The 14,797-nt window shown below is 43.7% G+C and overlaps 1 protein-coding gene and 1 pseudogene across 1 annotated transcript in view; one reads left to right on the top strand and one right to left on the bottom strand.

The window, feature by feature from the left end:
- The window catches only part of FBN1 (fibrillin 1), a gene marked incomplete at its 3' end in the record, with an annotated part of 224,888 nt that extends 221,643 nt beyond the window's left edge, over positions 1–3,245 (bottom strand). The window contains exon 1 of the mRNA XM_015558912.1: positions 3,228–3,245. Coding sequence (XP_015414398.1) covers positions 3,228–3,245 — 18 coding nt within the window. The remainder of the gene's footprint in view (positions 1–3,227) is intronic.
- Positions 3,246–13,923: 10,678 nt separating this feature from the next.
- LOC107181861 overlaps positions 13,924–14,797 on the top strand; it is a 1,447-nt pseudogene continuing 573 nt past the window's right edge.

Genomic DNA, 14,797 nt, shown 5'->3' with positions numbered 1-14,797 from the left:
GCTGCCCCGCTCCGCCCGCAGCTGTTCCAGCTGTGGCCGCCTGTCCGCCCGTGGCACCCACAGTCTCTGCCGCGGCTCCCGCGCCCCCTCCTTTCCCCACCTCTTCAAGTATCGTCTGCGCAGCGGTTTCTCGCGAGAGAAATACTTTTTTAAAAAAAAAGAAAGAAAAAGAAAATGACACCCCCTCCTACATCCCCCTCATCACCACCCCACCCCTCGGCCCCATCCATCCTCCCTTTCCACTCCCCTTTGCCAGCCACCGCCTCGGCGCAGCGGCCTCCCTCGCTCGCGGGCTTAGTGCAGTGAGAGGAGGCAGAGGTGATCGGGTCCTGCCCGGCCTGGGATTGTTCGTTTGCGGGTGAGAAGTTGAAGGAATGGGAAGAAGTGGAGCAGCGGTGGAGCCCGCTCTGCGGCTGGGAGGTTAAGACCCAAGATTAGCCTCTCTCGTGATCTGGGAAAGCCGGCCCGCGCGGGGAGCTGTGCCACCTGCACCAGGAACGCGCGCTGGAGACAGCAGCCCTGGAGGCCTAGGCGCCCCGGCGCGACATGAGACCTGTCCTCCCTGCCTGTGCCTCTTTACAGCGCCTCTTGGGCAGGGAACGGAGCCGGAGCGGCGCCTGCGCTGAAGCCAGGAGCCCCAAGGGTCGTGGGCCTTGACAGTGACTGATGTGCAGGTGGAGGGAAAGGGGGGGGGGACCCCCGCCACTTCCACTTGCCGCCTGGGGAGTCGAGAGCCTGCTCCAGGCACAGCTCTTCTGAGGCTTGGTTCAAGCCAGCCAGGCTGGATCCAGGATACTCCAGTAGCCTCGGTGTGATTCTGCCCCATAGGCCTGTGCAGGTTAAAACCTGGGATTTGGGGTAGGGGCTGTGATGAGATGGTCCTCTTGCCCAGCCCAAAACTAAGACTGGGCTTCTCCTGGATGACCCTATTTCACCTGCTCCAAACCGCGAGAGCATACACACACACACACACACACACACACACACACACACAGCTGCCTGTCCAGGACAAGCAAAGCACTGTGACTTTGGAGAATATAATATTTATGGCAATGGCATCTTTATATGTTAAGGCCCGGTGTTCTCTGCACCCTATAATGATTTAGGAGGTCAGGACATCGCACCTTGGGCCTTGGCCGCTGGAACTGGAGACCCCCAGAAAATCCCCATATATCAGCCGCCACCAGCTGCCAAGCCAGAAATCACAGCTCAGCACAAACAGGAAGCCTGTTGAAGGGGTTTTTCCTCATTTGCAATAGTTTGTGCATAGATAATAGGGAGGTATAGGCACCTGGGCAAGTTATTTAATATTTTTCCAATTGCAAGATGAGAATAATAATAATAATAATGTTGACCACACAGGTTGTAATGGTGAGGATGAATGAGCCTGCTGATCTGTTGTGACACATGAAGGTGGAAAAGAAACCAAATTGCAAAACCATGAGCCCATTTCAAACCATAGTTCTATAAGTACATGGGGTCTAGTTTAAGGTTTAAAATGCTCTTAGCAGAGTCATAAATTGGAGGCTTGATCACACACACCCTTGGCTGAATCAAGGCTGATGATCATTCATTCAAGAAGTTATTTGCTGAGCACTGTGTGGCAGTTGGTGCATGGTTGAAACAGGCTCCTTGCAGAGGAAGGCAGAATGTTTCTCTCCAGGCAGTCTACTTGAAATAAATAATGGCCCAATTGTTAAATGCCAAGAGGGAGAAGTACTGGGCATTTGCTTGGAGGACATATAAAAAGAAGACTTGACTTATGTTGGGGGCTATCAGGGAAAGCTTCCATGAGGAAGTGATGTTTAACTTAACTTCAAACACATGATTAGACTAGACGTAAGGTAGTGGTTCTCAGCCATGGCTAGACAGTAGAATGACCTACAAGCTTTAAAAGAGTCTGACACCAGGACCCAACTCCCGATGGTTCTGATTTCTGGAGTGGAACCTTCACTAGGGCATTTTTAAAAGCTCCCTGGGCAGGGAGAGGTAGGGTTGTTCAGATTGGGAAAGGGGTCTGAGCAGAGGGACTGTGGCTCAGGAGAAGCAGGGCTGATGGAACCCTGCCTGCTTTCCCCACACTCCACTAACATGAGAGACACTCTCTACTCTCTCTAAGAGTCTCCTACTCAGTGTCATGTTGGACAGCAGCAACTGAACACAACTTTTCTCAGGCTTTTCCCACTAAGCAAAGAGCATATCTTGGTGCCTTTCAAGGCCCCCATTCCAGCATTTCTGGATATTTCTATGATTCCTACCTCAACCCTAAACTACCTTCCAGGATTTCACTCTAAGGGGGAAATTTAGATGAAACATTTGCTTCTGCTCTTTGTCCCCATCTTCTCCTCTTTTCTCCTTGGCCCCTTCCTCTAGTAGAGGAAAGACTTTCTGCTTCTTCTTTATATGGCATGTGAGCTCTAGCTCAGCGGTTGCCAACCAGTGGTCTGCAGACCAGTGGTGGTCCGTGAGGTCCGAAAGGTTGGCAATCACTGCTCTAGCCCATATCCTCCTTTCTTTGGGCAATAAGTCTCATGACTTCCACCATTAATTATAATGATAAAAAAATCTGCAGGGGAAGGGTGCAAAAACCTGATTACTGAAAGGGAAATGCATTTTTAAATACATAAGAAATATTCCCATTATCTAGGTAATCAACATATATTAATTAGAGCAGTGTGCTTCCAGTAACAAAGTTCAGTAACAAATAAAGAAAATCCATGTCTTTGCAATAAGATTTTCTTATGCCAGATGATTCAGAAGCCACCTCTCGCCATACTTATCACAGTTTATAACTCTGTTTGCAAAATAAGTTGATAGGCTAGAATGCCTTTATCCTTCCTCTCCATTTCAAAGAATTTGATCCATTCTAAGAGCATCTGCTCAAATTCCTCCTTGTTCATGAGGAATTTTAGCTCATATGCTCTCTCTCTTATTCAGACCTTATTGCACTAATTAATTGAATCACTCATTTAATAGTGTATTAGTTGTAATATGTAATTACTAGAGGCCCAGTAATTACACGAAATTCGTGCATGGGGTGTGTGTGTGTATGTGTGTGCGTCCCAGCCTGACCTGCACCCTCTCCAATCCGGGAGCCCTCAGGGGATGTCCTATTGACGGCTTAGGCCCGCTCCCCATGGTTCTCTGCTCTCTGCAGGGCCTGCCTGCTCCACACTGCAGCAACTGCCAAGCAGGCCATGCTGGGTGCTACCTGCAACCGCACTTGCCTGCTCCCTGGTCACCATGGTGATGGCCAAGCAGGCCAGGCAGTGCTGGGAGCTGCCTCCTCCCTCCTGTCAGTCTCCACAGAGACAATAAGGTTAATTTTCATACTCACTCCTGATTGGTTGGTGGGCATCATGAAGGTATGGTCAATTTGCATCTTTCTCTTTTATTAGTGTAGATAGTATGCTTCCTATGTGCCAAGCACTGTTAGATACTGACAATTGGGATATTATATTGTTATAGTGAAATATATATTTTTTCTGTAGTCATTGTACTTATTCTCCCCAAGCTGGATTATGGATCCTTAAGGACAAGGTTACATTTCTCATTCAAGGAAACTTGTACAGTGTCCTAAAAACTGTTATATAAAACATAGCTAGTTAAATTGTTGTTGTTTGATCAACTGGAATCTTCTGACATTTTAGCTTCCAGACCATTCTCATCACTTTATATCTCCTGAATAGATGTCTCTGTCAGCAAGGGTTCTGTCTACAAGCAAGAAAACTAAGTCTGGACAATTTAAGTCTTTAAAAATTGCTTAAAGTATTATCAGGTCATAAGATGGTTCATTGAACCTGACTTTGTGACAAATGGAGAGTAGCTCAGTTCTGAGTAGAAGCAGCAGAAACAAATGGAGAATCTCTTCAGTGTGAATCCATTCCAACCATTTTGGTCCTTCTGCCACACTTCTCAGGGTTCAAAGTCAAAGGCTAGGGTCCAATTGGCCCACAGTTCTGGCCAGGGGAAGAAGAAGCCTGATGGATGGGCCCAACAAGAAGGCATGCTAGAGGAAAGGAGTTGCTCCATAAAGGACGACCAAAACACTGTTGCCAAAAATTGGGGAATAGATGCTTGTCAGATACACACACAAAAAATGTCCAGATGTCCACTACACCATCTCAAGATTCAAGCATTACCCTGTAAACCCACAGAATAAATATATTATGGCAATTTTAAGCCACTTAATCATTAGGGTAGTCTGTAGTACATGAATAGATAACTAATACAAACTTACGAAGGAAAATACTACTGCCTCAATTTTATAGATAAATAAATGCACATTCAGAAAAGTTAAGAAATTTGCTCCAATTCATAAAACTAGTGCTAGAGGCAGGGCTGGATTCAAAACCATGCCTTTGATACAACCTCTTAATTTCCTCACAGCTACCTCATCCATCTGCCACAAAAATCTCAGGCAAGATTGGGTTGATATAGATTGGACCCACTCCCAGTATCTATAGCACTTCTCTGGTGTGTTCTTGGAAGCTACAAATTCATCTCTTGAGCTTCAATGCTATGTGAAACTACACCACATCCTATCTGCGAGCTCCATGTATTCTGTGAGGCCGTCACAAAGTCTCACTGAGAAATGAAGGGATCATGACAGCTGCTGAGGTCAACGTCCCTGCCTCTCTGCCTCAGTTTTCCAGTCACATCCCCATCTAGTCTGTGTCCATATTGCGCATCTCACATAGTCAAACCTAGGTGTGTGCATAGTTTTGCGCTCTGCCGAGGGAGAATTTGCTCAACATTTCAGTGCTTACTCTTCACATTTTGCAGATGGGGTTCCTGAGTGAGATTCGCCTAGCCATTCTTCTGGCAGAAAGCATGAACAACCGTTGAATTATGTTATTGAAATAACTTTCATTACCTCAATCCCCAAAAGCAAACAGATCCTCCCCACCCAAAACAAAAGTTCTGGTTCCCAGACTTTATTTCATTTGTGTTTTCCATGAGTTCTGGGACCCACCCTGGTATTCCCTGTCATTTTTTTTTCTACCAGACATAACAGATACCAGCCCAACAGCAGAGGGGAATAAAGAGAAGGCCTGGACAGCAAGAAAGGACATAACATTGTATCCATCACAAATTAAAAACACATTTTCTCTCAGCTCCATTCAACAGCATTCAACAAACACCAGCTCTGTGCTTCCCTGCAGAAGCTACCAGAATGTGTCAGCACTGTGTCCTCACGGAGGGAGAAAGCAAGTGTGTATAGCAGAGGTCTGCACACTTTCTATAAAATGACAAATAATATTTTTGGCTTTATGGGGCCAGAAGCCAAAGAAAGAAAATTCCCACAAGTGTTTTATTGACAAAATAAAACTTTATCTATGGACGTTGAATTGAAATTTCGTATGATTTTCACATGTAACAAATGCTGTTCTTCTTTTGAGTTATTTTTCCCCCCAACAATTTAAAAAAGTAATAACCATTCTTAGCCTGCAGGCCATATAAAAACAGGCAGTGGGGTCAGATTAGCCACATGGACCATACTTTGTCGACCCCTGATGAGTAAGGAAAGGATGGAAAATGGCTGGGAGTTAGTCCCCAAAATGGGTGGCACCACGACAGAAGTCCAGAGAGGAGAGAGGTGGGGTGGGCTGGTCTGGTTAGGAAGACTTAATGGAAGAGAAGGGATTTGAGCCTTAAAGGGAGGGTAGGATTTGGCTGCACAGAACAGTCTAGGGAGAACATTCCAGGCCGAAGCGATGAGCACAAGGCAAAGAACAGTGGGAGGACCAGTGGAGACTGTGACATACTTCTCGCTCTCCAAGGTTTCTGTGACACACCCTGGGCCTGGTGTTTATGAAGGGGATGGGTATTGTGGGCCCGTGGGAGCAGGCCTTTAAATGACTACAATCAATCATATTGTATGAATATTTATAATATTCATCACCCACAACTTGTTGGGAACACTGAGAGATCCACCAGATCTGCAATTTAAAACTGATGGAGGACAAATTAGACTTTATTTTTCTTCATCAGGAGATGTTCCAGGTTTCAATTAGTCACTTCTTTTAAGGGATTTTTGTGGAGAATGAGCTTGTTCTCAGAATCTTAATAATATTCCCATCGTACCAGAAGATGCCATGTGCACTAACCCAAAATTTCATGGCCAATCTGAAAGTCGTAAGTTAGGAGTAACAAATGGCTTTGGTTAGTATATTTTTGTTTGTGTTTTAATATCAATATGAAATTTCTCTAGAAGTTAGTAATTAGTGGATAACTTTTTAAAATGTTCTTTCTGGCTGACTCTATCTGTTCCCATGATTTCATCTCCTACTCATAAAGGGCTAATTCCCAGAACTGTATCTCCAGTAGATATCTCCCTAAAGCTTCAAATGCAGATGTCCAAATTCCTGCCGACTGTCCCCACCTAGTCCTCCCACAGTTGGAAGCCTCCAAAATGGCCTGCAATGATCACTGGTCCCCACCTCTTGGTGCTCACGCCCTTGAGTTATCCCTTCCCTTTGGGTGTGGGCTGGGCCTAGTGACTCACTTCTAGCAGACAGAGTATAGAAGAGGTGATGGGGTATCACTCCTGATAGCAAGTTACAAAAAGTCTAGATTCCATCTTGCTTGCCCTTTCTTACTCTCCTCTTGCTCACACTGCTGGAAGCCAGCTGCCATATTCTGAGCTGCCCCAATGGAGAGGTCCTGTGGCTAGGAACTGAGGGAGGTTTCAGGCCAACAGCCAGTGAGGACCTAAGGCTCTCAGTCCAACAGCCCTGGGAGAACTAGGTTCTGCTAACAACCACAGGAGTGAGCGTGCAAGTCTTCAGCTGGGACTGCAACACCTTGATTACATCTGTGAGAATGCTGAGCCCAAGGCACCTCGCTGAGTAGGGCCTGATTGGTGATCCACAGACACTACGAGGTAACAAACATGTCAGGGTTGAAGCTGCTAAATTTTGAGGTGATTTATTCCACAAAAAGTTAACTAATGAATCAGCAAATTCCCTAAACCTGTTTCTTCCCCTAAGTTCTCTCTTTATTTGCTAGGGCCACCACGCATCCACTCACCTAAGCTAGCAAAGGGATGTTAGCAGTCCTTCATTTGATTTTCTTACATATACAAAAGCTCAAAAGCTTTTGTATTTTTCAATCGACATGACTTAATAAGCTGAAATATTGCCCCCTGTGAGTTCCATCTGGAAATTAAGCCACTTATGCAGCATCACATGGCGTAGCTTGAACTTTCTCAATTTCTGCCTGATTGTGCAGGCAAGAATATGACATCATCCTGGATGTCTTTCCGCAGATAATAAACCCCTGGGAAGTGTCCAGAGTGATAGACTGGAAGAAGGGAGAGTCTGGGAAACTTGAAAACGATGCCCGTAGCTTGAAAAGCAAGCACATTATACGGGGGATAGAACAAGCATGGGATTCAAAGGCTGAGATGTGGGTCCTGGTTTGAGGCTTTGCTACTAATTGGCTGTGTCCTTGGCAAGTCATTTACTTCTTTAAGAGTCACTTGCCTCTTCAGCAAAACGAGTGGGTTAGATGTCAGTGGACAGCAGACCCATGGGTGCATTGCTTCAGGGTGAACTGGGAGCTTGTTAAACTTCAGAGTCCTGTCCCTACTTTACCCCATGCTGATTCAGCAGGTCTAAGGTGGGGCTTAGAAATCTGTATTTCTAAAGTGACTAGCCCTAGCTGGTTTGTCTCATTGGATAGAGTGTCAGCCCATGGACTGAAGGGTCCCAGGTTTGATTCTGGTCAAGGGGAAATGCTGGGATTGCAGGCCCAATCTCCAGTAGAGAGCATGGAGGAGGCAGCGATCAATGATTCTTTCTCATCATTGATGTTTCTATCTCTCCCTTTCCCCTCGTCTCTGAAATCAATAAAAATATTTTTTTAAAAATAAAGTGACCACCTCTTTGAAGTTTATCTAGGAAATACTGAACTAGACCCTCTCAAAGGATAGCTAAATTCTAATACTGTAATTGCCAAGTAGTTCTTACTATATGCCAATTCTACTTTGCATGGTATATTATAAAACAAACAAAAAATATAAAGAATGGATTTGTGTGTGTGCATATGTGTATGTGCACATATGTGTGGGTGGTGTTGTTGTTGTTTTTCCATTTTATTCTCTTCCCAAACCCCAATGGATGTCCTTGCATAGTCACTGGGACATATGGCCCTCACTGGGAGACCCGCTGGAGGCCATGACTGGTGTACTGGAATTGGGTGGAGAGGAGCACAAAGGCTCAGGAATACCAAAGACAAACAGTCAGGGTAGGAGGTGGGCTCCTTATAGTCACAGTACTGCTTGGCATTGCATGGATACTGAGAAGTAAAAGTTATTATTGCAAAAGAACTTACAAACTATACAATAATACGTGTGTGTGTGTGTCTGTGTGTGTACAGAGTTAGGCCTCCTTGTCCCCATCTGACAGCCTATCACAACACAATGTCACATTATATTGGTCTGTTCGTGTTGCCATAACAAAATACCAGACACCGGGTGGCTTAGACAACAGATATTTATTTCTCACAGTTCTAGAGACCGGGAAGTCCCAAGATCAAAGTGCTGGCTGATTCAGTTCCTGGTAAAGGCCATTTTCCTGGTGTATAAACAGTGGTTTTCTCACTGTTTCCTCATGTGGAAGAGAACCGGCGATCTCTGGCTTTTCCTCTTCTTATAAAACCACTAATGTCATGGGCACCCCACCCTCATAACTGCATCTAAGCGTAATTACTTCCCAAGGACTCCATCTCCAAATACCATCACTCTTAAGCTTTAGGGCTTCAACATATGGATTTGGAGGGGACACGAACAATCGGTACACAGTACATAAAAAAAGAAACAGAATCTAACTTAAGAAGAAAACATCTGTTAAACAATGCAAGTCTCCACCGAAGCCCTCGTGAGGAGGTGGAAAGGGAACTTGTTGCCACATTGCGCACAGCAAGGCTTACTCTGTTGTAACAACTCTCCCTCAGACACTTTTTCCCTCTCTCCAAATGTCTCAGATCAACCACTTCACCTGCCCTCACTCTGGTTCTCTTGCACCCCTCCCCTCCCCTTTCTCCTGAACCAGTGGTCGGCAAACTCCTTAGTCAACAGAGCCAAATATCAACAGTACAACGATTGACATTTCTTTTGAGAGCCAAATTTTTTAAACTTAAACTATATAGGTAGGTACATTGTTATTAACTTCATTAGGGTACTCCTAAGCTGGCCTTTGCTAAAAACGTCCTCAATCTGATTGAGGTACGTTCGGTGAGGTTGGCCCCTTCCAACTCTCCCATCCATATTCATCTTGTATACTTGTTTCATCTATCTTTTGTCACCCGCGCGCGATTTGTGGACGCAACTAGCACTAATCACTGCACAATGAGACCGCTGGCTGACTGGCTCACTCAACTCATGCATGAATCACGCATCCCCCGTGCTGCATATCCTGCTGCCCGCCTGCGCCACATCTCCCGTTGCCCGACTGACCGACCGACACCCCCCACTTCTTCTAACGCTACTTCTTCAAAATAGACTCGCCCAGGCTGAAAACCGACTTCCGTGCATGGGCCACGAAGTTTCAGTCGCACTGTACGTGCGCGCCTGCATGTGGTATTTTGTGGAAGAGCCACACTCAAGGAGCCAAAGAGCCGCATTTGGCTCGCGAGCCGAGGTTTGCCAACCACTGTCCTAGACTTTTCAGCGTACCCTGCTGGCCCACAGCCCTTTGTTAAGTAGAGCTTTCCCCCCTTCTCTCAGCTTCTGTTGTGTTTTCCACAAAAGAAAAGCCTGGGATCCACTTTCACTTGAAGGGTCATAGCTCTGTCTAACATAATCCTTTTAACCCTGTACACTAAGAAAATGGAACCAACACTATAAGGCAGTACATGCTTAAATACTAACTAGGGAGAACATTGGACTTCTAGATGCTTAGAAGAGAAAAAGATATCTCTATTCCAGAGAAGTCATAGAAAAGAGAAGAGATCATCTAAAGGTTGAGAACATGGGGAAATGTTTTACAAGCGAAGAGTGGAGCCCTCCTCTCCAATGGAATGAGGACCTATTGTAAAAGGAAGGCCAAAGACAGGCTATTCTACCACCTGTTTAGCAGGTAGGCAAAACCAGTGGGCCGTATAGAGGGAAAGAAGAGTAAGACAAGATTGGAAAGTGGGTTGGGGCCAGAACATTGAGGACTGTATGGAAATATACCTCATTAAAGAATTTAGAGCATGGGAGTGGCATGATTTCGAAAATTAATGTTTTGTCACCATGCTTCAGGGATGAAGGAACAAAATCCCTTAAGAAAGGAGGTCAGGAAGCTTGTTTAGCCTCTGGGTCTTGGTGATGGGTGTGTGCTCCGCGGATGTGGCATGAAACAGAATAGAAAAATTACTGCATGAGGTCATGGTAGGACAATCATGGCTGGGGGAAGCCAAAGATGACAACGAGATGTGAAACTAGTTGGATGGGGTATGAGCAGAAATGAGGAATGAAGGAGGAAATTGGGATGTGGGAGGGAGAAGATGTCAAGTTGATGCTTATTCTATGTGGCAATTCTGAAGGCAGCTCAGCCAAGGGGAGTAGCCAGTAGGCAAAGGAGATGCAGAGGGCTGCTTTGGGGCAGTTGGGATTTAGATTTGTGAGCATCTGTAAGATATTATATTATATTCACCAACTAATTAAAATTGCGTTTTTCTCATAGTTTAGAGTTTTGATTCCTAATAAAAGTTCAAATCAACCTGGAAGAGATGGATAACCCTTTTGTTAACCAGCATTTGTTCTTTTTTCAGATATATTCTTGGGAAGAGATTCTGAAGGCAAGCAGGGTAGGAATTTTGAGCAATTAAAGAGGCAAGGAGGGACACCTTATAAATACCAGAAGTGGACTCTGCTCCCAGCTACACCAGGAGAAAGAAAGACCTGCACATCTCCAGTGGGAATGGTGGTTGGAATTCTGGGGGATGATTAAGACATTACATTCATGGATCTCATTCACTTCTGGATGATCTGTGAATGATAGAAACAATTGCATGTGCATAATCAATTTGAAAAGCTATGAAAATGTTTGCATTCTTTTAAGAGAGAAGGCTTTGCTTCAAACTTGTCTACAGTACACAGTAACAAATTTACATTGCCAGAGTTAAATTTGAAACTCTGGACTTAAGATTTAAGAATAAATTATAATTACTTTCTCAGTCAGGAACATAGAGGTATATTCCTATTGCTGATTTTAAACCAAAATTCTTTCACCTGAGGCTCCAGGCCAGTAGCTTTCAACTTTTTACCACTAAAGGCTTCCTTTATTAATTTTTCACCAGAGACTTGTGCTTTAAAATATTTTATTCTATATTTATTAAGTAAAATGAGTATCCATTTCCATGAGTCTAGGTGCTCATCATAATGAAATAATTAGAATGTAAAGTAGATATAGTTAGTTGGGCAGTCATCACTGTTTCTAGGATTACATTATGCCTTTCCTAGGCCCCTAGAAACTAAGGGAAGCCAAATTGTGGGTACTATTTAAGGACCTTTCTCTGCCCCTGGTCCTCACCAAGCCAAATCCCATATTACCTCTCCTGATCTCTTGCTATTCAACACCCTGCTTTTGCTCAAATTTTATCTCACACTCAAAATGTGTTTTTTCTCCCAAAGTGGATAATGCCATTCTCTGCTAAGATCTCCTCTTCTAGGCTCATGTACCCATGCACCAGTTGCTGGTAATGTTAACTGCTAACAGCTATGTCCCTAAGTGAACATTGCCCTTGACCAAAGGGAGCAGCCTAATCCATGGTGACACCCTCCCCTGGGGCATGGTATAATATTTTTAACATTCCTAAAAGCCTCCTATGGATAACACAAGTTCTACACTGCTCAAGATAAAAGTAGAGGAAGCTCAAATCACCAATATCAGGAATAAAAGAGTGAACCTTATTAAAAACCCTATAGACATTAAAACGTTAAGAAAATATTATGAATAAATTTATGCCCATAGATTTGGCAATGTAAATTAAATGGAAGCTTTTCTTGAAATGCATAAATTACCAAACTGATATAAAAATAATAGAAAAGTTGAAGAGACTTTATAGCAATTAAAGAAATTAAATTCATAATTTAAAATATTTCCACAAAGAAAACACCAAGTACAAATAGCTTCACAGATATATTTTATCAAACATTTATAAAATGGATATTAACAATCCCATAAAAACTCATTCAGAAAATAGAAGAGATGCCGAAACCAGTTTGGCTCAGTGGATAGAGCGTCGGCCTGCGGACTGAAAGGTCCCAGGTTCGATTCTGGTCAAGGGCATGTACCTGGGTTGAGGTCACATCACCAGCAGGGGATGTGCAGGAGGCAGCTGATTGATGTTTCTCTCTCATCGATGTTTCTAACTTTCTATTCCTCTCCCTTCCTCTCTGTAAAAAATCAATAAAATATATTTTTTTAAAAAGAAAAGAAACGAAAAGGCAGGTTCATATCCTTTAAAAATATGGGGGCAATAATTTTAAACAAAATTTTAGCAAATTAAACCAAGAATTATATAGAAAGGAAAATGAATCATGAACAAATGTAATTTATTCCAGAGTATAAGGTTGGTTTAACATTTAAAAATCAATGTAACTCACCATATTATCATGTTAAAAGAGAATCCCCATATGATCATCTCAAAAGATGCAGAAAAACCATTTGGCAAAATTTAACCCCAAATTATCCTATCTATTAAAAAGGGAATATGCTAATTGACCCTCACACTGTCGCAAAGATGGCGGTGCCCACAGCCAATAAGGAGGGAATATGCTAATTGACTGCCACATCCTCAAAAATGGCAGCGCCCACAGCCAATAAGGAGCTCAGAATCTGCAACCTCTCACAATCTGGGGATGTTGGAGAGCTGGTTTCAGCCCAATCCTGCAGGTCAGGTCGAAGGACCCCACTGGTGCACGAATTTGTGCCCCGGGCCTCTAGTCCTATATAATAAAGAGGCAATATGCAAATTGACCCTCACACCCTTGCATCACAAGATGGCTGCCCCCACGTTGTCACAAGATGACCAGCAGGGGAGGGCAGTTAGGGGCAACCAGGTTGGCAGGGGAGGGCAGTTAGGGGTGACTGGGCTGGCAGGGGAGGGCAGTTGGGGGTGAGCACTGTGTACTAGAGGAATTAATTTATTTTATTGATAAGTAACCCTTGAAACAGGGCTGGTCCTGCAGACAATACATTTACACAAATTTGAAATCTGAAACTTCCAAGAGCAATAACATCCTGAAGTTCTAAGGAATATATAACAGAAATCCCTAGGGGTAACCTCCATCCCAGAGGCCACATATTCCATTCCTTGATCCATCTGTATAAGCTGTTAGTGGTGAGATATATGGCATACCGCAGCTGAAAACGGACAAGAAATAAACTGTGTATCTTGGGATATGCATACTACATGGATACCAGAACATAATGTTCTTTTCATATCACCTCAACTTTGTTGGCTGCTGCTCAGGAACCAGGAAGTAAATGAACATGAAAAAAAGACCCACTATTTTTCATATGTAGAAGCATGAGCCTCAAGAGAATGAAAAGACAAGCCACAGACTGGGAGAATATATTTGCAAAAGATATCTGATAAATGATTACTATCCAAAATACTAAAAAACTCTCAAACTTATATAGTAAGAAAAGGTATATGTGCAATTTAAAAAATGGACAGAAGTCTTGAACAGATATCTCACCAAAGAAAATATACTGATGGCTAACAATCATATAAAAAGATGCTCTGCATCATATGTTATTAGGGAGTTGCAAGGTAAAACCTAAAATTTTCTTACCAAGTGAGAGTAACCAGTCTGAAAAGGTTACATACTGTATGATTCCAGCTATATGACATTCTGGAAAAGACAAAACTATGGAGACAGTTAAAATATATATGACTGATTGGTTCTTTGTTCTGCCCCTGGTGTGGGGGTCTGTGACAGTGTTCAGTGGGGCCTGGCCCATGTCTGGACCCCCCAAGTTTTCTGTCCCTGCCTCCAGGCATTGACATCAAATAAAGTCAGAATCTCCAAGAGCTCCCAGTAATTGCTGCCAAGAGATAACTACAAAGAGGGTGGGAAATAATACAGCAGTGCTTCCTCTATCTCATTCAGAAAACCTATTTCCTACTGAGTCTGAAAATAGGAGACCAGAGACAGGAGCTTCTGGCCTTACCCATGGAAACTCAGGCTGATCATGCATCTCAGGAACCTCAGTCCCTGCTTGAGAATGGTCTTCCTTCCTCAAAGTTCCCACATTTTCCAACAAGGACAGACTGGGGGTTGAGATGCTGGTAGCTGCACTCCTACAGGCCAAGTCTCAGGAGTTGGTGACATTTGAGGATGTGGCTGTATACTTTACCTGGGAGGAGTGGAGCGTTTGGAGCCTGTTCAAAGGGATCTCTATAGAGATGTATGCTGGAGAATTATGGGAATGTATTCTCATTGGATGGTGAGACCAGAACTAAGCATGACCAAGAAATTTCTGTAGATACAGAATCAGATGGGGTGCTATTGGGAAGATTCCAAAAGGATATTTCTCAGGGTTTTAAGTTCGGAGAAGCCTATGAAAAAGTAGTCAGTCTCAAGAGGCAGCTGGGGAACTCTTCTGGAGAAAAACTGCATAGGAAGACACAAGATTTTGGTCAAGTGACAGTTAGGGAAAAGCTAACCCCCATGATAGAGAGAAGTGAAAAATATAATGATTTGGGGAACAGCTTTACTGTGAGTTCCAACCTTATTTCACATCAGAGACTTCCTGTGGGAGACAGACCCCATAAGTGTGATGAATGTAGCATGGGC

Source organism: Myotis davidii, unplaced genomic scaffold (genome assembly GCF_000327345.1).
Source record: "Myotis davidii unplaced genomic scaffold, ASM32734v1 scaffold132, whole genome shotgun sequence".
Classification (NCBI taxonomy): Eukaryota; Metazoa; Chordata; class Mammalia; order Chiroptera; family Vespertilionidae; genus Myotis; species Myotis davidii.
Note: the sequence above shows the minus strand (reverse complement) of the source record. Positions and strands in the feature narration are given on the sequence as shown.